The sequence below is a fragment of the Trachurus japonicus genome, chromosome 21 (genome assembly GCF_045865225.1).
Source record: "Trachurus japonicus isolate A0001 chromosome 21, Traja_1.0".
Lineage (NCBI taxonomy): Eukaryota > Metazoa > Chordata > Actinopteri > Carangiformes > Carangidae > Trachurus > Trachurus japonicus.
This window is the reverse complement of record NC_140927.1, coordinates 20,293,023-20,317,911: the sequence shown is the minus strand read 5'-3', so window position 1 is coordinate 20,317,911 and position 24,889 is coordinate 20,293,023. Positions and strand designations below refer to the sequence as shown.

Below are 24,889 nucleotides of genomic sequence, written 5' to 3'. Positions count from 1 at the left end.
CTGGTTCTGTCAGAGCAAGACAAGCGTGCATGAGTAAAATGACACAGATGTATAACAAAGAACATTTAATCTTTACAGTCTAATGGAATTATCATGTTATGAGAATTACCGTAATTACATTACAATTAAAACATGTCAGCATCTTTTATGTTTTAATCAAAGTGTTTATTTTCAAAACAAGTCGGCCTTGATGATGTGGAGCATTTGACCTACTTTCTAAATCATGTAAAATACCCTATTCAAACACAGGATCACTGACCGTCAAACCAAGTGAGGATTTGCTACGGTGAGACCTTTGATCCAGGCTGTTTACATTCTGTCCTGTTGGCAACTTGGGGCAGTTCAATAATTAGAACATTTGTAAAGGTAAATGAGTTTGGCGTGAGTAGCGTTAGATAAAATACATTTATATCTCTTGGGGAAGGAGGTCAAGTTCATTCAGATGGTATAAATACAAAGAGAATCAGTGCATTGTGTGATCATATGGTGTATGAAAAATAAAAAGGTAAGGCTAATCTGCAGTAGTTGATAAATGCATAAAACAATAAGTAACAGCTTAAAAAGGACAGTCATATTATAAAAATAGGTTTTGTAAAAGCAAATGAATAAAAGGATAATAATACTGTCAATAGTATCAACAAACAATCCAAAACCTCTAATGACACATTCTTCGTTTGGCAGGCAGAGAAGCAGTGTTAGTGGCTTTATGGTGGGCTGTATACCCTAAACAATAAAAAAACAAAACAAAACACCTAGATAAACTGAAGCAGTGCATACACACAGGCGTCTTTGGTTCAGCTGTAGTTTTACGGTCTCTGGTCCGTGTCATTGTAGCTGAGGTAATAAGTTAAACAGTAAGCACCAATCCACATTTATCATAAAATACTTTTTTCCCATAATGCTGTTGACTTCATTATGGGGCTTCTCCTGTTTTATCTACAGTGGAACATTTGATTCAAAGCTCAAGGAATCACACATAGTCATTACACGTCTGAGCTCTGTGGCTCGGGGACAAAGTTTCCCATTCACACTGATCTACGTCAGTATTTCAGATCCCCCTTAGTTTGATGGATAGAGAGACGACACTAGACCAATGTCAATGGACCAACTTCTTCCTGTCGGCGCTACTGTCGAGCCTTTCACAAGTTCTTCATGCAGACCTGACAGCGGCTGATGCGGGACAAGAGCTGGCCCGCTTTGAGCGTCTCTGCTGCCGGCTCAGAGTGGAACGACTGGTCGACGGAGGTGAGCCAGAAGCTGTGCTTGTTCGCAAAGTAGTGGCATGTGCCTTTGGCCCCGTTACACTCAATGAATGGAGTTGTGCGGAAGTCCTCCAGGCAGGAGCCAGGGGATGACAAGGACTGACCTCCACCTTCGTTTCCTGCTGCTGTGTGCTGCAGGGACAGAAATGGGTAAATATGTTATTCTCTTTTATTCTTGTCAACCAAACCAACAATTAATTGATCCCAATAACAAAAATGGCCAAAAACCAATTCCAGTCCAAAAACGATTAAAAACATGTGTATTCATTGCATTGAACATGGGCACTGTAGTTTATTTAAACTTGAAGTTCACCTTTACTGTCCTACTACCGTAAATGCTCACTGGTGCACCATATCAACAGCAGAAAATAACCCAATAAATGCACTAATGCGTTTGTGTAAAACAGAAACAGAGGCTGATTTTTTGGGGGAAATTATTTAAAACCTGTAAAAAAAAATTTGACAGGAATATTAATGACCAATTTTTAATGATTTGTCTTCGGCAAGAATGAAGCACACTCTGCCGTTTTTTGTTTTTTTTGTCACCACAAGTGATGTAATAATTGAATTTCATCCATTCATTTAGAGAGGGCCAATTAATGATCATCTGATTTTACACTTAATATATTAGATCATGTTTTGATGCAAACATTGCTTCATTAAACGATGGTCCTATGTGGGACTTTTGTGGGAAGTTTTGTTGTTTTTTTTTGCTAGGGCCAAAAGTCTTTGAGCAGCCTCACAATGATGGAAGGGATGGGAAAACTGTGACCTCATTGCAACTGGGGCAAATGTAGTTATTAAAATGTCAAATTAAAATTATGCACTTGCACAAGCAAAAGACAGATAAAAAGAAATGGCCAGAATTAATGCAGACGTGACCTTTAGTCCCTAATATGAGTCAAGATTCAAAAATGGTTCATCTACCAAGAATAGATAGGTCAGCACCCACACACATTCACATGTTCTCTCACATCGATCTGATCTAAGAGTTTTCTAATTTCCCAAAAGTTTAAGAATAAATATCCTTTTGTTTTCTCAGACAGAGAAGTAGCCATGAATAATAAACAGACTGTGATGTTAGAAATTCGGTCAATGTTTCCTTAAAGGGATAGTTCACCCAAAATTCAAATTTCACTCATTATCTACTCACCCTCATGTCGACTAAGGGCTGGGAGAATTTTCAGAGTCCTCCGTGCCTTCTCGGAGTTACGGGGGGGTCCGCGCAGCAGTATTTGTCCATATGACGGTTGTGAATGGGGCTCACCTTTCTTCGTCCAAAAAGACACACCAAAAAACATCCAAATACTTCCATACTGCTCGTCTGTAATGTCCCTCTTGTATTGAAGCCCCAACATGAGAAATTGTTCCGAAAAAAATTAAATAAGTCTATATTTTAAACTTGTTTGTAGCGGAAGCTCCCAGTGTCTCAGTTCACTGCTCTTCCTGTGTCAGTTTTCATGTTGGGGCTTCAATACAAGAGGGACATTACAGACGAGCAGTATGGAGGTATTTGGATGTTTTTTGGTGTGTCTTTTTGGACGAAGAAAAGTGAGCCCCATTCACAACCATTATATGGACAAATACTGCTGCGCAGATGCCCTGTAACTCCGAAAAGGCACGGAGGACTCTGAAAATTCTCCCAGCCCTTAGTCGACATGAGGGTGAGTAGATAATGAGTGAAATTTGAATTTTGGGTGAACCATCCCTTTAAATTATAAGAGTCATCAGTACTAGCATTGTGATTAGATGGAGGCTATAAAACCGAGTCACAATTAACTATTACGTGGCAATGATTAAATTGCTGAACGGAGCCACTTTGATTTTCTGACACTTCACATGAGACCAGGACTCACCATGAGGAAGGAGTAGCCGATCCAGAGGCTGCGCCAGCCCGCGGGACACTGTGGGATGGTGATGTCCTGGCTGTGAACCGCGATGGCGACTGATGGAGCTTCACATACCGAGCAGCGGCTGATGTACGGTTTGATCTCTCCCTCCTCTACAGGCATCATGGGAAGAGGAGCGGTGGTTGACAGCCAGTAAGATTTATCATTCCTGCTGGCATAGTAACAGATGTCTCCAGGATTGCAGTAGAGGAAGGGCATGGTGCTGAACCGCGGGAGGCAGGAGCCAGCCAAACCTGAGAGACATAAAGGCAAATTATACTGAGCAAGAAGGAAAATCAACAATCAATTTAACACACTTCATACAGAAACTCAATTGAAAGTGCTTCTACATAATGAATAAATTAGGGTAAAGAAGAATTAAACTATTTCACATCAACAATAGATTTAAAGTATTACAAAAAAGAATTTTAAATGATGAAAAACCCAAACCAGGCTGGATTTAGTCTGAGAATTTGCCAACAGAGAACTAAAATCCTTATTTTAAAGTAACCCTGAGTAACAACAGATAATTACAGAATAAAATTTAATGCTGATATTTGGAAACACAAGCACTTGTAGAGAAAACTGGTTAAGTTGGTGAACTCAGCAATGTAATGCAGTAACAATGCCTACCTTCAATTTATGGCTTAAACATTATTTGTGTTAGGAAGAATGAGTCATTTCTTTGTTCATAACTTAATAATATTGTTTTAAACATGCGCAAAATTGGTTTTAGTGTTTTATCCCCTGGACATTTGTCCCAGCTGTGTGTGGCATGACAGTGTACCTCCTGTTTTGGAAGCAGAAGTAACCCAGTTTTAAAATCTCTTTAGTATTATTGTATGAGCTCGATGAAAAGCAACACTGACATCCAGCCGGGATTAAATTTTGCTCGGTTTATTTTCTGGTTTCAGAATTTCTCTTTCTTACTGAAATATGGCAAATTTATGGCAGATCTTCAAAAGGAACTGACATTTCAACAGTGTGTTTTTTCCCTGCCTGATACACATTTCAAGAAAAAAAAATCTGATGTGATGAAAGCCTGGCATCCACATTTGAATTAGGCTGGGAGGTGGATTGGTGGAAGAGCAAGCATTTGAATGGTTAGCATTAAAACCAAAAACTGCGCTATCACTGGTAAATCAGTTTCTTCAGTCACATTTTCATCTAGCCCATCATGTCACTGTTACTCTACTTGAAATCTGAAAATGTACTTTAAGGACAGTCTGAAACGCCCCTTTCATTAGGATGTGAAGAGCCTGACCTCTTTGGTATGTCTTCTGGTTCATTGGATCACAGTGTCAGAGTAGTTTAATCTGGGGGTGCTCATGTGAACAATCACTGCATTGTGATGGGACTCTGCTATGACAATCACACACTGGAAAATATCTACACAGTGCACAGATAACTGATTGAGGTATAAAACCTTAAGTGAGCCTTTACAGCAACTGATCCCAACTTACCCAGATCCTGATTGTGGGCCTTTTCCTGGCCCTCGAGGTACAGCAGGCTGTAGCCGTTCCACAGCTTCGACATACCCACTGGACACATGGGCGTCTGATCTGATTGACTGTGTTTCACCAGCAAGTAGCCCACGCTGACACTGCGTCCGGGCATACCGGGTAACCCAGGGATCCCAGGGTTACCACGGTGACCTATTAAGGAATGAGAAATTCAGAGATGTGTTTTTACAAAGTGCTCTAATATTTTGTAATATAATGAATCCAAAAACTCTGTTTGTTGTGAACAGCATTGTTCACAGTATGATGGATATTAATATGTATAATGTAACCTATTCATATACCACTGTGAACTTTATTTATAAACTTTACATGTAAACATATACTGTATATATAAATGCAACTTTTTCAGAATTGGCCCCAAATCTGGTAACTGTGTCTCATCAAATGATAATACAATGAGATTTTGAAAAAGCTCTTTGTTTTGCTAATAATTTTCAGTTTGGTGCTTAAATGGTTCATTCACTAAAACTCTCAGAAAACATAACAATCAAAAAGCTCTGGGTAACTTGCTCTCTTCCTAATCTTCACCTACTTTAAATCCTTTAATCCAGGTTTATCAACCTAATCCTAAACGGCCCCACACTGTCAGACTCACCTTCCATGCCTTGCAGACCAGGGTGGCCCGAGTATCCATTCCCTCCACGGAATCCAGATGTTCCAGGTGTGCCACTGATCCCAGGCATGCCCTTCTGTCCTCTGGGTCCCACGAAACCTGTACAGAGACACAACAACATTTGTGTGTTGGTGAACAGGACATTTAACTCATGGATGCTCAACAACAAAACAACCAATGTCTTGTTAGAATAATTAACCTGAATCTCCTGGGGGGCCGTGTGGTCCTAGTTCCCCTCTGCCCCCTCCCGGCCCATGGATTCCCTGTGGTCCTTGAGGGCCCCTCTCACCGGGAACGCGGACTTGGATTGGAGCAGGACCCTGGTTGCCAGGGAACCCACGGAAACCTGCAGCAGGGATGGATTATGTAATGACCAAGACCAAGGGCACATATACGTACATGATACCTAATGGGTAGTGCATAATTTACCTGGAGGCCCAGTGTCTCCTTTTGGACCAACTGGTCCTCTCTCTCCATTCAAGCCAAACATACCAGGAACTCCCATCAGTCCTTGCTCTCCTTTCACCCCTATCAGTGGAAAAACAAGTCAGAACTGTTCACAAATCCCAACAAGAGATAATTTAATCAAAACGTCAACATATTGTCAACACTGCCATCTTTAGCATACCAAAGTAGCCTATATTTCATTTTTTAGCACATTGTTTTTATTGCATATTCTGCATTCACCAGTTTTCTCACAGTTGTTTAACCCATGGACACTGCAATTTGTTTTTAGTTTAGTGTATCAAGTCTATTGTACTGTGTTTTTATGAAGGTTTTATTAGTATGCAGTGCCTGTCCTGCAGCTCAACACGGCAAGGCGAGGTTTTTTGTTATGGAGATAAAGGTAATTAAACTCAACTCAACTCAACTCAACTCAACTCAAGCTAAGACAAGTGAACACCAACCAAGTAGTATAACATTAAATGCTATATGTTTGCCAAAATATCATAAGAAAATTTGATAATTGGATATTGGTGCAAGGTCATAATACATTGTTATATTAATATATTTATAATTTAGTCCAGCTCTAAGTCATAATATTATCTTTTGTCTAAATGCAATGACCAACTGTCACAATATTTCTACATTTAATTTAACTTTAAACTCATTGTACAGTTGTAATTTGAACACAAGCAGCAGTGGTAAAGGCTTAACCTTGAAATGATTTAATATTTCAACCATACCTTTCTTCCCAGAAACACCATTAGATCCCCTGAATCCATATGAGCCTTGGTCTCCTTTGAATCCTTTATTACCAGGGACTCCAGGAAACCCATTAAATCCGGATATTCCCTTTTCTCCAGGGGGAGCATCCTCACCAGGAGGTCCGTGAGTTCCTGGATAACCTGATGAACAAATCATAGGAATCCAGATCAGAAACAGTTGGGGGCTGCTCAAACATTTACTTTTAATGAATATACATTTTGGCCTAATATGTTTTAAATGGTATTATGGTTTCCACAATCAAACCGAATCTAGAGAGAACTGTTTACTGTTTCAGAGTTATATGCCTCCCCCGAACCAGTCATTTTTCAATTCATATCCATGTGTGTATGTGTGTGTGTGTGTGTGTGTGTGTGTGTGTGTGTGTGTGTGTGTGTGAAGACTTGGAAATCATTTAATAACATTAGATAAGTGTATTACATTTTTAGATCAAATTTGCTGAACTAAATTACACTATGTTGAATAAATTAAATCAAGCTTCCCAAAATGAATTCAAATGAATTTCCCTTTAGGGATTAATAAAGTAATTTGTATCAGTATTTGTATCTCTATCTGTATTAAGTTAAAAACAATTAAAATAATCAAATTTTAATCAAAGTAAATGTGTTTACCCATTCTGTTCATCAGTCCAGAAATAGGACAAATTGTTTCAAAACAGACAGAAATTGACAATAAATCTTACATTGAGTTCTCTGCAGGCAGAAAGCAGAAATGGGGGCTGGGGGCTAAATAAATAAATTTGATCTCAGTGAAACTAAAAGCAGATTCACACTCAGATTGTTGTTTCCTTTAACAACAGCCCCCTGTTCCTTTTCTCACCTTGGCGTCCTTTAATTCCTATGAAGCCATGGTCCCCACTGGGCCCTGGTCTGTCTGGGGTCCCATCTGGTCCTGGGAGCCCGCGGAACCCAGGTGGCCCGGGTTGACCCTGGTCACCTGAACAAATGAAATAAGTCTTTAAAGCAGAAGTAAGCGATCCGGTCGTTTTGGCTAACTTCTTGTCAGCCGATGGAGTTAGCAGCCCCCGCCCTCGTCATGGATCTATTGGTCCTCGTCCCTACGTCACAACATTCACGCGCATCCCTTGGCTGCACACACAGAGAGGACCGCCCCTTTATGCCGTTCTCTCTCCTCATTCGATAAAGGTTGTGGGATACAGAGGAAAGTTTTCTCCTCAGTTTACAGCAGAGCAGAGTGACTGACAGACCCGTGTTTCAGACCAAACACTCTATCTAAGTGATTGCCGTCGGAAGATATAACTATTTAAGACTTACCGGTATATTAACTAGGGCTGTCAGAGTTAACGGGTTAATCGCTATGAGATTAATTAAAAAAATTAACGCAATTAAATTTTTTAATCGTGGTTAATCGCGGCCCATTTTGTCCTCTGTCTGCTGGACTGGAGGACTGGAGTGTGGGACCTCCAGTCCAGTAGGTGGCGGTAAGCCACCTTCAAGTTGGTTGCTACACAAATATACACAGTCTAACATATATCCACAGCTCCATCCATTGATTTTTTGACGGCTTTGTTGTCAACAAATGCACGTGGCGATGTATTGATTTTTTGACGGCTTCTGTTGTCAACAAATGCACATGGCCAGGCAGAGGTGTAGCAACATAATGGGCAATTTCCACTGGATGCAATTTGTTTCAATTCTGTGTGAGTTTCATGCATCATGTGTTATGATTAGGTAGGCCTGCTAGGTCTGGTCTAAAAGTTGTTTGTCTAGAGATTATAACACTTTGGAGTGTTGAAAGTCCAAAGCGCCATATATAATATTTTTAATAGAGATTAATCGTGAGTTAACTATGGAAAAAATGCGATTAATCCGATTAGAAAAATTAATCGTTTGACAGCCCTAATATTAACACAAAAATTCCGCTTACTTCTGCTTTAAATGGTAAAAACCACATTGAAGCACACTTAGTTTTCTTCTTATCCGCTTATTGAGATCTCAACAGGCTGATGTCTCCTCCTCCTGTCTAAATGGGAATTCTGTGAATGCAGAGGAGTATAACCCACCTTGAGGTCCCTGGAAGCCTTTCGAACCAAACACGCCTGGAACACCTGACTTGTCGTTGGGGTCGCCACTCTCTCCCCTTTCGCCTTTAGCTCCGGGGTCCCCAGCTGGTCCAACGATGTCCAGACCTGGTTTGACCAGATTTGATTGGCAGTGAAGATATAACTCTGTCAAAACTTGTGTGTTCACACTGTACCCCATGACACATATTAAGAAGCTGATTGAGAAATGAAGTTTTCAGAACCTTAAGAATAGTTTTTTCAAAATAGCATTTGGCTCATTTGAACAATCAGCATTGGACATTGCTTTTCTAAATGCTTGAACTGTGGTTGAATACCTGGCGTTCCGTGGCCACCCTTTTGTCCTTTCAGTCCATGAAGTCCATAAAGACCCTTCAGGCCAGGGAAACCTGTACACATTTACACAGATCAGATGGTGGAGATACATGTTGGAGATAAGTTTAAAGAGAAAAACACTGGTCTGATCCTGGTACCTTTGTTCCCTGCATAGCCAGGAAATCCTGGGAGTCCTTGATTTCCAGGAATACCAGGAGAGCCTTTTGTACCTTGGTTACCAGGATTTCCCTTCTGCCCATCAGAGCCTGCAGAAAAACAAAATTTGTATAAATCAGAGTGCTTATAATATGATTCTACTGTCATGCATAAAAACTAAAAGTTTGCAAATAACAAAACAAACTTTGATTGCAAAGTGCATAATAGGAAAATGTCCAGAACCTCTCACCTGGGAATCCATATTGTCCTGGATCACCTTCACCCCCCCTTTTCCCTTCGATACCATCAAAACCAATGGTACCCCTGTCCCCAGGCTGTCCTGTTAATCCTACTTGGCCTGTAAAAAGAGGGTGGGGGTTTTCACCCATGTATTAGCCTATAATTACCAAATTGGTGCTGATCAACACCAGAGAAGAAGTAACCAAAGCTGTATGACTGCATACCTGTTTCTCCTTGGAAACCATGCTCTCCTCTCAGTCCCGTAACTCCTGGAATATCTATACGAGGGCCTTTATCACCTGAAATAGTATTTACAAAATGAATGTCACTTAAAATATTGTAATCACAACGATTTGAATAAATCCATATTGGTCTGAAGTTTAAATTTGAGGTTGTACCTTTGACTCCCCTCCTTCCATGGTCTCCCGATGCACCATAGGCACCAGGGCTTCCTTTGCCTCCCTGAAAAATAACAGAGGAGGATTTAAAAAACTGATTCATAAACATATAAAAATATAATTTTTGTATTGAAAGACGTGTATATATTTTTTGTAGAGACAATGCTCAAATTATAAAAATCAAGGAATAAGTGCAAACATTGAATTAGGTAGGCTATACAGCAGACATATTCTGTATAATATTCTGGGGGAAGGATCAAAAAAGGAAAAATAAAACTGAAAGTTTGAGATATCTTGACTTGTAGCTTCTAGTAGGGGTCACACTCATTTCTTTGTTTTCTTTCTGTCCACCTGATGAATGTAAGTCTGATATTTATTCATTTGTAGTCCTGTTTTGTTCTCTGTTAATGTCTGAGGTTAATATCTGACTCTTTGTCTGTCTGCAATAGAGTGCCGAAGCGGAAGCAGGAAGTAACGGCGCCATGGGTGCTCAATTCGAAAAAAGTCTCCATACAAATGAACGGGAGTCCAAGTTTTATTTCGTGATCCGTTTGAATTGTGCCATGAGAAAAAAATATGTCCTCTACCTGTTTAAAACATCACGTTTCATCCTGAGAAATCAGCAGTTTGTTGTAAAACGGCAACAGAAGAATGTATTTTGTGTGACGACGCTCTGCGGACTACAAATCTGGTGTCCCACAAAAAATACGTCACCAACTGACATGAGAAAGGGCGGCATCTGGTGTGTGACGTCACCTAATTTTATTTTACAATAGGTTTACAACAAACTGTGGGTTTCTCGGCATGAAACGTGATGTTTTAAACAAGTAGAGGACATATTTTTTTCTCATGGCACACTTCAAACGGATCACGAAATAAAACTTGGACTCCCGTTCATTTGTATGGAGACTTTTTTCGAATTGAGGACCCATGGCGCCGTTACTTCCTGCTTCCGCTTCGGAAGTTTATTAACTTCATTAACCTTTTGCTACAAAAACGCACCTGCTGTAGCCGGAAACAGTGTATGTGTGTCTTAAACTTCTTTCACAAATGTTTAAAGAAGAAAAAAATGTTGGAGTGCTTGTTTATTGCATGATAGGTGGACCTTCTCAGTCACCCGAATTTCCCCAGCTTGGCCCTGCTCACCTTGTTGCCAGGCATTCCTGAAAAACCAGTGATTCCTTGATTTCCAGTCAGACCCGGCATTCCTTTGATCCCTGGCAGACCCTGTGCACCTGGATCTCCCAGATTTCCTTTCGCACTGCTGGGATCTCCAGGGGTACCATGAAATCCATCACTGCCAGGCACGCCGGGTAAACCCTTAGAACCTGTAGAAAAGAGCGAGATGTGAGGAAGCGAAGCTTGGGATAACGGAGAAGCTCAGTAGGAGGGAGCTATTCATATCAGACTTAGGCTGCACACCTCTTGGCCCAGTGAAACCTCGATTTCCTATATCTCCTTGATCTCCCTTGGTACCCTTCATGTCAAGCATCATGTAGCCGGGGATTTTAGGCTTCGCTCCAGGTGGTCCCACCAGACCACGATCGCCTGGCAGATGATGGTGAGAAGAAGATGGTAAATTGGCGGTGTTGGTGTGGAGTTCTCCACATAACACAGGGCAGAAAAGCGGTCTCACCTTTCTCTCCACTTTTGCCTGTCACTCCTTTAGCGCCTGTTTCACCTGGTATTCCAAAAACTCCTTTCTCTCCACCCAGGCCCTTCACCCCTTGGTCACCCCTGTTCCCCTCAAAACCTGACATGCCCGAAGAGCCTCTGTATCCTGGGAAAGACAAAATTCATCAGGAGTCTGAATTATAGATAATTTACATTGATTTCAGATTATTTGATCTTTAATTCAACTGGTAGATTATTTTAGTGAACCTTTCATTCCTGGGACTCCTGGACGTCCGTCTGGACCGGGCTGTCCTGGGTTACCTGGCGAGCCATACTCTCCGACTTTACCACCTTCGCCGTACAGCCCAGGGTTCCCTTTCAGTCCAGCCGGACCTGGAGGGCCCGGGTCTCCCTCATTTCCCCTGGTTCCAGCTAAACCTGGTGGGCAGGACCAAAGGACAGGGTTGTCAGAGAGGAACAAGAACATTTATGAATGTCTCACTGTGTATGTTTGCCTTACCTGGCAGTCCAGTGGTACCACGAGGTCCGGGTAGACCTGGATGCCCGGGATCACCAGGGTAGCCATACTTGCCCGCTGGCCCGGGCCTCCCTTCCTCTCCTTGCAGACCCCAAGGGCCATTTTCACCTTTGAGGCCAATCATACCTGGCATGCCCATCATTCCTGCATTGAATGAGTGAATAAAGACATTTGACAACAGCTCCTCAGAGTGACAGAAAGGTGATATGAACAGTTGATCATCATCATGGACCAACCTTTAAAGCCTGGTTCTCCTGAATCCCCACTCAGACCTTTACTCCCTTGAAGTCCTGGGGGTCCGGGGTCACCAGGGGCTCCAGCTGATGCTCCAAAGATTTCTCCATGGAAACCCTTCTGACCTTGTCCCCCGTACCTGCCAGGCACACCGGGCAAACCAGGAACTCCAACTGAGCCTTTAGTACCAGGAAATCCCAGGTCTCCACGAGGGCCGGCAAAACCTTTATTGGAGAACCATAAAGGTTAATTTTAAAAAATGAAGTCAAAGACTGCCTCATATCTTATTCTACTGACAATGGGCTTCTGTTTTCTTGTTACTCCTTACCTGGTGGTCCAGGAGAGCCACCTCTGCCTGGTTCTCCTGATTCTCCTTTTTCTCCATGAATTCCACGAAGACCCTCTTGTCCCTTTTGGCCTAAAGGACCTGTTGGTTCACACAACATAAACCCAGCATTAAAAAAACACTCAAAGCTATGATCCTGCAGGCACCTTGAAGCAACTGTTTTTTTTTGTATTGTCACCTGGGAAACCTGGTAATCCATCGGGACCTGGAAGTCCACGTACGCCAGGAGGTCCAGGAATTGCGATGCAAGGACCTTGGAAGAAAATAACAGAAGCATAGTCTCAAAGGCAACATTGCGGTTGTGTATAAAAGTGACTGCTTGCTTATGTGACAAATGACTATTTTTGGTGCAAGTGATTTTCATTTGCTGCCCAGCGTGACTTGTTTTTTTTTTTTTTTCAGAACATGGTTTTATCCTTACATTAGCAGGTATCTCAGTACACTCAATCTCAAATCATAAACATCAAAAATCATCATGCACACAGGTAAAATAATCCAAAGGCAAAGCACAAGAGTCGTTATAAAGGGAGCAATAAGGTGAAAACCTTATTGTACCAGCTACCTGTTACATCCACCTGTCCTCCATCTCCTGTCGGACTACAGCCGCCTTTCAGTTGCAAATGAGAGAGAATGAAAGAGAGGCATTCGGAACAAGAGTTATTCAAAAGCACAAGCATTAACTCAAACAAGCTCAGCTGTATCATGCCGGGTTAGTTAAGTTCCCTGCGTTCAGTTTGGGTCTTGTGTTTTTGCCATTCCCATTTCCCACCCGTGTGATTTCCCTCTCTCCTCCTCTGTCTAATTGTCCACGCCTTCCCTCTGTAAATATACCTTCTCCCCATGTTCCCTGCCAGGTGTGCTTCATCAGTTTGACAAACGTTATTCATCGTTTGTACCCTTGTGTGCTCAACCCTTGCCTTGTTTTTTGGACTACCCTTCTTCCTGTCGATTCACTACCTCTGCCAGCGAATTCCCTTGTGTTTGACCAGCGTTTCAGATTATTGGATCACATCTTTGCCTTTGCCTGTATTTTGTAAGATTGCATCTAATAAACTGTCTGAACAATTCTGGATATTCGTGAATCTTTGGGGTCTAGTCTTGGGTCTGCCTGATACGCTGCAGCTGGTTTGAGGGATGCAGCTCCTGCATCGAGGATACAACAGGAGGCAAAGCAAGAAAAGTAAATAAATGGCAACATATACATGTCATGCTTCCTCCGAAAAAAAAAAAAAAAAAAAATCTCAAGCCATTAATGTTCATTCCCATTGCTTACTGCTTTGCGTAAAACTATAAAAGAGGGTATTTTCAGAGGGGCAAGGTAAAATGAAATACTTGATAGAGTGAAAAAAAGGTCAAATCAATATAAAGCAATTAAGCCTTGAAAGAGAATTATGCAACACCGAATCAAGACCAGATAAAAAGGGGCGATGTGGCCTCCAGCTCGCTCTCACCTGGGATGCCAGGTGTTCCTGGAACCCCATGATAACCTGTGATGCCGTCATCACCAGGGAAACCACGCTGGCCTTTGATGCCAACAAAGGCTGCACCTGGTTCTCCTGTCAGCCCAGCTACACCGGGTCGACCGGGCAATCCTGAGAAACCTTTGTCTCCGCGAAATCCCTCTGGACGTTCTCCCTGTTGACATGAACAAGCACAGTCATTATACTGAAGGATTCATTTACTGTACTGTTGGCAATGAGGCGAGGAAATCAGAAGAATATCAGAGCAGCTGAAACCCTAATGCACACACAGGGCAAGTAAACATGAAAAAAATCATAGAGTATACACAGTGCAATGTCAAAATATACATGGCTGATGGACTCACTGGAGGACCTTGCCTCCCTGGGAAACCAGGCAAACCGCTTGGGCCTGGAGCACCTGGTTCTCCTGGCTCCCCGTCTCGTCCAGGGTCCCCTTGGTCTCCAGCATATCCTGTAGAGATCACACACACAAACATAAGCACATGAACATGCATACAATCCAACAGATCATGCATGATCACATGTGCAAATATGGCAGAGGTCTTTTCCACTTGTTGATGATCTGAAATTAGATAAAGAGCGGCACCTTTCTCTGTGGCAACGGTTGTGTCGCCTTTTCGACCTTTTGGGCCCGGTACTCCATCAAGTCCAGGGAAGCCCTAAAAGACAACACAGGAAAGTCTTAGGGAACAAATAAAGGGCTTAAAATAAGAAAAAATGTTATGAAAACAATACGATTCTCAGTTTTCAACATGACTGTCTTGGTTTTTCTTACAGGGAACCCATCATCTCCTTGGGGACCTGGGTCGCCTGGGTCTCCCTCCTGACCAAACTCTCCGGTCATCCCTGCATCACCAAGCTGCCCGGCAGGACCAGGTGGCCCCACCTGAGAGTTTACAGTGGAGCACTCACAGTCTCCATGATCACCTATAAGTTTTTGAAGATAACTGTAAATGTCTGTGTTTTAATAATAATCCACCATAAATCACATTCAGCACGGACAGTGTGGCTACAGCACCTTTCACTCCTTTAAAGCCAGCATTTCCAGGCCGTCCACTCTGGCCTGCTGCCCCCTTGAAGTACTCAGCCCCTAGTGACAAACAGAAATAGAGCAAAAAATAATTTCAGAAATCAGTCAGTCAGTTAGTCAGTCAGTTAATCAGTTGGTCCCTCACTCAGTCACTCACATGATGCTCGAGGTCCTGGAAGGCCCTTGGCCCCTGGGCGCCCAGTGGTGCCTTTGGGTCCTGGTGTGACAGCAGGTCTGCCTGGTTCCCCTTGTTGACCCTTCTCTCCTTCATCCCCCTTAAACCCGAATGGCCCAAAGGTGTAAAATGCTGACAGACACAAATAAAAAGAAAGTTAAAGAGATGTCTTTTGGCACACACAGAGACAGACAGGTTTTACTTGGACACTGTTATGATCATTTGAACATATATTGTGTAGCCTAAATGTATGGCCATCTACATTTCATTTGTAAATACTGTAACAAAAGACAATATGAGTTTATATAGATGAAGTAAAGACAAAGCTGTGTGACATGCCTTTTTTATATAAAAATACCCCTAATCCACTAAAGCTTTGTAGTGGAAGTTTATGTTGATTGAAAGGTTATTTTATATTATAATGAGATATTTTTCTTTGTACTTAAGTACTTTGTAACTAAAATTATGTCTGTCCATCCAGGAACTGTCTGAATAAATATTTTAATTATAACTTAAGAACTTTTTCCTTGTTTCCTCTGAGACATTTGATTTTGTTTAAGTAATTTTGTTGTCTATGAATAAAATTGATGGGTGTAGACTGAAGTGTGGTGGAATCTCTTAGTCTGGCCTCAGGTGAATCACCTTCTTGCTGTGTATCAGTGGCAGGAGGTCCTGGAGGTCCAGTGGGGCCTCGATCTCCCTCGGGGCCCCTCTCTCCTTGTGGACCCTGCTCACCAGGAGGACCAGGGGGACCGGCTTATCAAGACAAAGAGAAACGAGGGAAACGTGTTAGAATCTGTGCAACAGGTGTTTTAATATATTCTTATGCAGGTTTATAAGTAATTTTATAATGATACATAAAATATTACAAAGCATTTCTTACTGTTTTAACTTCACTTGACATATTTACTCAATATTTGTCGCTGGATTTCAGATGATTGTCCTAGATGTGTCACAACTGTTTGTTTTCCAACATCTTAACGTAACCCCAACCAGTCACTTTAGAGTTGTTGGTCTGCGTCCTGTCAGATGTCGTCCAAGCAGCACAAGAAGCTCTTTTCTCTCTCAGGTTCATAGAGTCAATTAATTTCCATAACCCTCATCAGGTGTATATTTATCTTGAACGCTTGACCTTTCACTGTGTGGTCTGCTTAGGCTGAACCTCAGTGATGTCACAAATTTCCCCCCAGTTTCACTTCACGTTAGTAACAGTGTGGCTGCTCACTCTGTCAAAGCATGGATATTTCTCTTCCCCTCTCTTCTCTGTTGGCTGATAACTGACTGTTTCTCTGGTACGGACCAACTTACCGTCTGAAGACCACGGCCATCTGGGTCCAGATGAAAGCAGTGGTCCACTTTCACCTCTTTCACCCTGAAACATAAACTCAATGTCAATCTTTTTGAGCTTGTGGTTTTCAGATGTGACTGAAAGAGATCAGATGCTGGATGTGGATACACCACTAGAAAATAACCATCACACACACACATCCTGTTGTTGTATCTGTATCTGTCTTTTCATTATCTTTTAATCTCTGAGCTAGTTTCCTTCTCTGTGTACTTTTCAAATCAGATTGTGAAAATCAGATAATAGTGTGCAAAACGCTGCCGATATTTTCTGGTGAGTGAGATAACAACACATAAACACAAGCGTGCTATTTTTACATTTGCTCAAAATAACTTTTCTGTTCAGATCACTGCTCTTGTGGTGGTTTGTTAACGTTAAAGCCACTTCAGATTCGTTCCAGTTTGACTCAAGGGCTCCTCTATTAATGAGCTATTAGTGTATTAGGAGAGTCTGTGTTTGTGATAAAACACACAGTATATACACATAGGAGAAAGAACCATCTCTATAAGATAATAATATTAAACCTTAATATGTAAAGTAACTCTAGTTGTGAAATAAATATAGGACAGCAAAATGCAATGTATTGTAACTGAGAGGACTTATAAAGTAACTTATTTAAATGCATTTAATTACATAATGACAATTGTGTGTAATAATGAGACTTGAATTTTAATGTTCTGATTAGTTTGAAGGTGCAGGGATCCCAGTGAGCTGCACTCTCACCTTAAGTCCACCTATGCCGTTCAATCCCCTTTCACCAGTATCCCCCTGAAAAAGAAGTGTAATCATTAAGTTATAAAAGGACATTTTATTCAAATTTCATAGCAGTTACACAATACTATTTTTTCCACATAAACATACCCTCGGTCCAGGTCTCCCATCAACACCAGATGGTCCCTAAAACAGCATCAAGGAGGAGAAATTAATGTCTGGTTGAAATTAATTTAAAACATGGATCGAGTGAAACAAGTCAAACAAGGCTACCAGTCCCACATAATTTAAAAAAAATATACCTGGACAAGTGAAATGATAAAATTTTGCTGAGATGTTTATAAAATCAACAGTGCTAACCCTTAGTCCAGGGAATCCCATTACACCAGTTTCTCCTTTGTTGGTAGCCTGAAATAAACCAATCAGAAGAAAATATCAACGACACAGTGAAGCGTAATTGTTGGTACATGCATGTCATTCTCATCAGTGAGTGATCCAGTACCTCATCTCCTCTATCCCCTTTTAGACCTTTCAGACCAGGAAATCCCTAAAATAATGACAGAGGAATATTTTTTGTTGGTACATGCATCATCAGTGACACCAGGATTTATAATTTCTCATTTTAGTGACTGAAACTATAGTATTTGAATGTCATTACAGCAGGGTAATAAATATGAGTGCATGTTGCTGAAGTACACACCGGAGGTCCTGGAGGTCCGTAAGGAGGCAGAGTATGCGGATGAGTAGAGTTTCCTGGCAGCCCAGGTTGACCGATTTCCCCCTGTGAAGCAGGAAGTGCAACAGTAGTGAGCCAGGTTGAAATTGAATGAAATGAATCATCATCAGCTGTTCACATCTTCAACTTCAGCACAACACCGGCAAAATAGAATTCAGAGTTTCATTACAATTAAAAAAAAAGTCCTGCAGTCAAAATCCTTCTGCAGAATTACAGAAATGTTTACGGCAAATAAAAGCTTGAGTTGACATGCAGAAAAATTGCTGACATCATTCATTAAATTGCTGGAATTGTTAATACTGATGCTGCGACTTTGTAATTTGTCACAAGTAAAAGTGGTTGGACACCACTGAATTCACTTATTCACATTTATAAGCTCGACAAAAGTACAATACTTATTCCTATAGAGGTGTAGAAGTGGTGTTACATGGAAACACAGTTGTTAGTACAAACTGTCAAAACTGTGTTTAAGTGCAATACTTGAGCAAATGCATGTAGTTATACTCATACACCAAATGCAAATGTGCAAATCATTGTGTGGGAAGGTACATCTCTTAAAATAAAGTGGATCAAGTGATTTATGGCTTGCTTGAGTAAATTTCATGTAACAACATGGATTTTTCATGTAAGCACTGATTAATATCAGATAATAACAACACAATGAACAAACACAGTCTCTCACCTGTACTCCTTTGGCACCTTTAATCACTTTGGTCATAGTGCCCTGTCCAGGAAGACAAAAGACACTTTAACTTCATATTTTCTACAGTTCACCTGCTTGACAGGGTATAAGATAATGCTGAATGCAGTACAAATACAGGGCAACAAATATATATTTGTATTACACTGCATAACGTTTGAGTGTTGTTACATTACCTTTGGTCCTCGGGGACCTGGAGGCCCTGTGGGACCCTATCACGAGACAAATAAAAAGATCCTAATAAGCACTTTGCATTGCAATAGATTAGGCTTCACAACCTGAACAAATGCACCTACACACACACATGTCCAGACTTACTTTTGGCCCTACGAAGCCTCTGTTACCTGGCCACCCTGGCTCTCCGGGAGGCCCCTGAAAAAATCAAATAAAGGACAGTGGTTGGAAAACACTGCAACCAGGGACAATACATTTCATATGATTAATTGGATTGAATTGGTCTTACATATATCCCATGGGACCCTGGTGTGCCTGGATCTCCCTGTGGATGAATGTTCAAAGATGTTGTGAGGTCAATCAGATCTATATGACTTTCTTGCAGCTATGTGAAGGTATAAATGCAACTTTATGGAGCCAGGTGGCCAAAAGTGACAAAAGTGACATGTCCCTCACCCTGAAACGCTCCATGTACACACTCAGCTCCAGGGAGTCTCCCTTCTGTCCCTTCCAGCCTGGTGTTCCCTTAGAGAGACAAATGGACAGAGAGTTACGGTCAGGAAGTCAAACTGGTGAATTTATTTTACAAATCACTATGCATTTGATGGTTTGGAGTAACCTACAGGAAAACCAGGTGAACCATTATAACCAGGCTGTCCTGGCGTCCCTGCATCTCCGTGTGTCCCGTTACATCCGTCAGCACCTGGCTTTCCCCTGGGCCCAGCCTGTCCTGGGTGGCCCTGCAGGGAGAACATCAAATCAAAACTGTCAAAACATATCACAAGTAGAGTCAATGCTCCAATCCAGACTGGTGGTCAGACTTACAGGTATGCCATCATTTCCAGAAAACCCAGGAACGCCGGTCATCCCCTGTGGAGAAACAAGAATCAGACATTTAAAAAAAAAAAGCTCTTGCCCTCAATTTATTGATCATCCTCGTGTTTTGGATTGAAGAAACTACCATAAGAGATGAATTATCCAACGCACCTACACATGAGATACGTGGATGTGTGAATACTCTCACTGAGAACAATCTCTCAGCAAAAAGACAAAGATATTTTACCACATGTCCTTTAGGACCTATGATGCCACCACGGCCTTGGTCGCCTTTTTGGCCCTTGTGTCCTTGGATACCTGGATCACCTTGTCTTCCTGGAGGACCATGTGGACCCTGAGGACCAAGAGCTCCAGGGGAACCCTAACATCATGGGCCAAAAAACAAAACAAAAAAGTGAAGAAAGAACTAAGAATTAATTTCATGCTGAACATAAAATACTTCAAATAAACAATCAGCTTCAGTACATTGGCTCTAATTTATCACAATCAATTACATTTACATTTTTTCAGTGTCAGTAATGCCATAAGAATGTGAAGTTAAAAGTAAAAGCCACACTAACAATAGACATACCTGAACAAAAGTGTTAATTTAGCCATTGAAATAGAGGGATTATAGGAGAAGATCTGAGAACAAGTATCATTACAAGTGGAGGAGAAAAGCATCACAACAATGCAAAAAGAAAATAAATGTATATAGGCTATTTTTCTAAATTTAGAAGGATTTCTAACATTTTAAATTGATTTTTTTTTAAATTGCCTGTTTGCATCACAAGGGGGAGACAGACACTTTTCTTCCTGTAAATTCTTCTCCCTCAGCGCTGCTTGCTCTCTACACCCACCCAGTGGTCAAATACTGGTAACTGCAGGGAGATAAACTCAGGGACTTGAAAGCCAGAGAAGCACTTGAAGATCTTAAGAAAACTTTTAGATAATGAGTGGACTGATGTTAATGTCTTTAAAAAAAATTTAGGGACAGAACAATAAGACCAAACCTATAGATGCCCACACACTTTTAACTTGCGCCAATAGTGACAAAAAAAAAAAAAAACAGCAAAATAAAAGGGCTCTTCAAAGAGCCTTTTAATCACTGACTCTTTGAATCTCCAGACAGCACCCTAATCTACAAGCTAAATATAACAATTTGATTATGATACTCAGAGTGATGAGAGAGAGAAGACAGGCAGGCCGATAGGAAAGGGAGAAAAATGTGAGTCTGGCAGTAGAGGAAGTATTTGTGTCTGTTCTCCGAGCCTCACCTCAACTACATTTTTTGAACATCTCTGTTTTTGTCTCCTAATTGCATCTCCTGTTTTGCAGAGATGCCGAAGCATTAAGACAAAGATAACAGCAGGAAATAAAAACGAACACACAAACGTCATGAATATCGAGTACATGTTTAGTGAAGGTGGGGTGTGTAAGGGTCGGACAGGTCAACTAAAAGGTCAGGTAGAAACCGTAGAGAGGTGGAAAACAGGTGCTTCACAAACACACACACTCACACATCACTCAGTGTTTCTCAGTGGCTGTTACCGTCAGTCACGTGGATGTGGGAGATGCTCATGAGGGGGCAGAAAGTAGATCAGCACTTGTGGGACAGCATTTACAAGGGTGAAGTAAAAAACACATGAGAACGATGATACCATGGGAATTTAGTGTTTTTGTAACGTCTGGAAGTTCACGGGGTCAGTAAGTGGTGACCTCTGAGGTTTGGGGTTCCTGTGAGAACCAACAAACACTGTGATGTTGTTTGTCCCAAGTTGTAGATGCTCTGGGCTTTGTTATATGACGCTAGAGCCAAGGGTCTCGAGGGAATTAATAAAACTGAATGGAGCCTAAACAACGTCAAATAACAATTCAAACAAGTTGATGGACAAATCACTTGCAGATAGTGTGAGATAAACTTGTTTGGATGATGGATAGACGCTTCTAAACGCATCCTAAGTGTGTGTGTGTGTGTGTGTGTGTGTGTGTGATATCTATGGGTGGCTTTTTTGGATGGAGGGGAGGTTTGTGTTTTGTCTCTGCTTCAATCTGCAACAGCTGTTGACTACAGAGCAGACAAGACACACAACAGTGTTGTCAAAACAACTCAAACTTGCACATGCACCACAGGAGTGTTATATGGTCTGTGAAGTCACTTCTTATATTTACAAATGAAAAAGAAAAAAACCTAGAGGAGGACTGAGCTGATTAGGCTGTCTGAGCTTCAGTCATGATATGATCACATCAGTTTATCTCCCCCACATTGGCAATAACCATACTGGTTATTATTTATGATATTGTAATGGTGTTTTATCTTGAATCTTGGCATATGTGACTGACAAAAAACACCTTCAAATGAAAAGTATTGTGGGTAAAGTGCTTGTTGTGCTCATATTTGCACAAAAAAATTACAGTTACTTTGTTATTTTGTGTCATATAGGTCTAAAACTCAACTACTGGATGACAGAAGATTTTGACCTATTGATGGCGCTAGTTCCTAGATAGATGTTAAGTTAATGTCTGAATGCTTTAACCTGCTGGTGGCACCAGAGGAGAAGCCAGGGGATCACCGTTTGCCACTAGGGTTCATTGTCTGGCCACCACCAATGTTTGTACTACATTTGATGGCAAACAGTCCAATAATTGCTGAGATATTTCAGTCTGGCTCAAAGTGGTGGAACTACCCATCGACTCATCCATGCAAGTTGTGTGGCGAAAACCGCGCAATTATCGAAATGTCAAAACAGTAATAAATTTGCGGATTCCCGAACAAACAGAAAACAGTGGGTCGGTGGTTAAGAGTCCAAAAGTCTGTAATGAAACAAAATATAAACATCTAACTGCGGTGAGAAGAATATGTCTCAACCCTGATGCCAGAGTAACCCTCAACAACAAGTCCAGTTGTTGCACAATCTCATTTGGGTCAACCCTGTGGCTGACGGCCTGCGGAGAAGACAACCATGATTCCCAAACCTCGTCATCTTTAAACGTGGATTTGTTTAGTTTTATGTTGGTTTTTCCATAAAAAACAATATAGTCTGAACACATAATTTACACCTTCCTGTCATTTTCCATGTTTATAAATCCTGGAAAAAAAACACCACCTGTTTCCTTTGCTTGCAGCCCTTCATGCTCTCAATTGTTATGGTGGGGAAAAAGCCCCTCGGGCACATGAAGTGAGAAGAATTCACTAAAACAGATGTAAATCATCATATTAATCAAACTGACTAATTTTCTGAAGACAAATGGCTCTGTCAACGTAATAATTTTACAATAATTCACACACAGAGAGAAGCAAAATATATAGTGGGATGAGTTGAGTGTGTTTGTGCATATGGTTGTGTGCATGAAACAGCAAAAGAGATCCTTGTCTGGACCACTTGCAGGTACATTATGTGCAATGCAGACTATCTTTCTGCTTGGCTTAAACACCGGCCTGATAAATGCAAGGCTTTTTTTTATATAGCTGATAACGGGGGAGATGTTGTGCATACTTGCGTTGTCTGTAACAACGGCTACAATACTGGACCTGCAGGAAACACTCAAGAACAGGTATTGAAGGTAACTTTGGATCCCATAATAAAATACATAATATGAATATGTACTATTTGTATGTGTACCTATTTGGCTCTAAAGTTAGTAACAGTTAGTCTTTGTACACCTCCACCAAACTGACTTGGGTTCAGCTACTGATAGCAGGGCCTCTGACTAAGCCCCTTCAAATACAGTGAGTTACTGGGTGGGAAGCCAGAGAGGGATCATCTTTGTATAGTTGTTTGTTTGTTTAGTCTGTTCAACCTGTGTCCAGGTGAAGAAGCAGGGTCGGCCAAGCAGGGAAACCATGACTCAGATTTTTCAGGAAATAATTACACTTCTCAAGGTAGAAACGCTGGAGAGACAAAAATGGACTTCCTGTCATTGTGTGAGGTAATCGGGAAGACACGGCTCTGTGCCACAAGAGATACAAGTCTGCTCTATCTCCTCTTCTGACGGTCTCTCTGCTTGTTGGGCCTTGTTGCTGCTTTTGAAACTCCACAACTGTCTTTAATCACAACTGTGGTGAGCTGTATCCAACAACTTTTGTAACTTTTTCTACTCCGACCATCACGGCCACTTCACACAGCTCTTTGCCAGGTGTGCAGAGGTGACAAAACAGGCTGGATTTGAACTTTACTCCGAAGCTCTGTTTTTCTCATTCTCCTGCCTCGTGTGCCACAACATGAAGGCCTTACAGATTTTTTTTTTTCCCCCTTTGGATGTGGTCGGTCATGTCATATGACCACGTTGTTTCAAGGATACTAAAAGCTGGAGTATGTCTAAATCAAATCATTTTACACAAGGCATACTGTAGCCTGTTTTTCCATTCCCCTCTCATCACCCGACCCCCCTTCCCCTCTCCTCTCTCCTGAGCTGAATCTCCCTCCTGTCCTCCCCACTCTTTAATTACCAGTCCTCCACAGCTTCACTTCCTTCATACCTCTACTCCCTATTCTTTTCTGCTCACACTACTTCCACACGGCATTTCCTCCCCAAACTCCGAGGAGTCCCCACATCCCTTTGCATCTACTCTAATCCTCCCTTTGTGTGTCTGTATTCATTCCCTGTCTGAGGAACCAGACAGTAAAACCACAAGAGATGACAAAAAGCAAAGGGAAGAGTTATGACAAGAACTGAAACTGACATCTAAGACATTTGAAAATGAAAGACCTCTGAGTTTATAGATGAGGCAGCAGGTGGATGGACACGTAGCAGAATCCATCTGACCGACCCAGACAGTAGAAATGTAAGGCGAGCGCAGATCAGAAAAAGAAAGCAAGTGTCTTGGGGCTGTAAAAGTTTGAACCTGATGTCTGGATCAGAGGAACCAAGCGATCTTCAAACATAACGTACACTGAACTAACAAACATGCATGTCTGTTTGGGTTTGAGTTCCTGTCCGTCTTTGAAGAGAGGTCACGACTTTAGCAGATTATGAAGCTCAGGAGACACGAGCTGCCCTCTTGTCCTTTTTCGGGTAACTGTAGCTTGTCTGTGCTCCTTTATTTTTCTTTCTGACACAGCCGGCTCACGTCATACCTACAGCCCTCATGTCTCGTGTGCTCCATAATGAGATACGATGAGCCATCAATCATGTGGTCGGACCCACTGAAGTCACAGGGGGAAGAGAAGGAAATGAGGCAGGCAGAGGCTCGATCTTAGACGACCAAATACTCTCCACAACCTCTTAGTGAACTTTTGAACCCAGGTGTTGTAGCTTTTGAAGTCAAGCCAATTGTATTTACTATATACAATCACAAAAAATACAAATCTATCTTGGAGAGCA

At 41.6% G+C, this 24,889-nt stretch overlaps 1 protein-coding gene across 2 annotated transcripts in view; it reads right to left on the bottom strand.

Moving 5' to 3' along the window:
- Nucleotides 1-50: 50 nt before the first annotated feature.
- Nucleotides 51-24,889, bottom strand: part of col4a2 (collagen, type IV, alpha 2) — a 60,060-nt gene continuing 35,221 nt past the window's right edge. Inside the window, exons 5-48 of one of the 2 annotated variants that reach the window (XM_085766354.1) lie at nucleotides 19,812-19,946; nucleotides 19,574-19,618; nucleotides 19,372-19,488; nucleotides 19,205-19,273; nucleotides 19,038-19,073; nucleotides 18,893-18,946; nucleotides 18,751-18,786; nucleotides 18,557-18,598; nucleotides 17,839-17,919; nucleotides 17,641-17,685; nucleotides 17,499-17,546; nucleotides 17,289-17,324; nucleotides 17,151-17,195; nucleotides 16,391-16,454; nucleotides 15,725-15,838; nucleotides 15,065-15,214; nucleotides 14,896-14,967; nucleotides 14,653-14,804; nucleotides 14,464-14,536; nucleotides 14,222-14,328; nucleotides 13,848-14,031; nucleotides 12,959-13,003; nucleotides 12,575-12,649; nucleotides 12,379-12,477; nucleotides 12,053-12,274; nucleotides 11,799-11,960; nucleotides 11,546-11,716; nucleotides 11,301-11,444; nucleotides 11,087-11,212; nucleotides 10,811-10,992; nucleotides 9,665-9,728; nucleotides 9,491-9,565; nucleotides 9,277-9,384; nucleotides 9,029-9,136; nucleotides 8,873-8,944; nucleotides 8,538-8,663; nucleotides 7,334-7,450; nucleotides 6,475-6,636; nucleotides 5,717-5,815; nucleotides 5,487-5,633; nucleotides 5,270-5,386; nucleotides 4,615-4,806; nucleotides 3,119-3,405; nucleotides 51-1,394 (exon numbers count right to left, since the gene is read on the bottom strand). In XM_085766354.1, the coding sequence (XP_085622480.1) occupies nucleotides 1,140-1,394; nucleotides 3,119-3,405; nucleotides 4,615-4,806; nucleotides 5,270-5,386; nucleotides 5,487-5,633; nucleotides 5,717-5,815; nucleotides 6,475-6,636; nucleotides 7,334-7,450; nucleotides 8,538-8,663; nucleotides 8,873-8,944; nucleotides 9,029-9,136; nucleotides 9,277-9,384; nucleotides 9,491-9,565; nucleotides 9,665-9,728; nucleotides 10,811-10,992; nucleotides 11,087-11,212; nucleotides 11,301-11,444; nucleotides 11,546-11,716; nucleotides 11,799-11,960; nucleotides 12,053-12,274; nucleotides 12,379-12,477; nucleotides 12,575-12,649; nucleotides 12,959-13,003; nucleotides 13,848-14,031; nucleotides 14,222-14,328; nucleotides 14,464-14,536; nucleotides 14,653-14,804; nucleotides 14,896-14,967; nucleotides 15,065-15,214; nucleotides 15,725-15,838; nucleotides 16,391-16,454; nucleotides 17,151-17,195; nucleotides 17,289-17,324; nucleotides 17,499-17,546; nucleotides 17,641-17,685; nucleotides 17,839-17,919; nucleotides 18,557-18,598; nucleotides 18,751-18,786; nucleotides 18,893-18,946; nucleotides 19,038-19,073; nucleotides 19,205-19,273; nucleotides 19,372-19,488; nucleotides 19,574-19,618; nucleotides 19,812-19,946 (4,860 nt within the window). In that variant the 3' untranslated portion in view covers nucleotides 51-1,139. The remainder of the gene's footprint in view (nucleotides 1,395-3,118; nucleotides 3,406-4,614; nucleotides 4,807-5,269; nucleotides 5,387-5,486; nucleotides 5,634-5,716; nucleotides 5,816-6,474; nucleotides 6,637-7,333; nucleotides 7,451-8,537; nucleotides 8,664-8,872; nucleotides 8,945-9,028; nucleotides 9,137-9,276; nucleotides 9,385-9,490; nucleotides 9,566-9,664; nucleotides 9,729-10,810; nucleotides 10,993-11,086; nucleotides 11,213-11,300; nucleotides 11,445-11,545; nucleotides 11,717-11,798; nucleotides 11,961-12,052; nucleotides 12,275-12,378; nucleotides 12,478-12,574; nucleotides 12,650-12,958; nucleotides 13,004-13,847; nucleotides 14,032-14,221; nucleotides 14,329-14,463; nucleotides 14,537-14,652; nucleotides 14,805-14,895; nucleotides 14,968-15,064; nucleotides 15,215-15,724; nucleotides 15,839-16,390; nucleotides 16,455-17,150; nucleotides 17,196-17,288; nucleotides 17,325-17,498; nucleotides 17,547-17,640; nucleotides 17,686-17,838; nucleotides 17,920-18,556; nucleotides 18,599-18,750; nucleotides 18,787-18,892; nucleotides 18,947-19,037; nucleotides 19,074-19,204; nucleotides 19,274-19,371; nucleotides 19,489-19,573; nucleotides 19,619-19,811; nucleotides 19,947-24,889) is intronic. The other variant, XM_085766356.1, reaches the window with a different exon arrangement.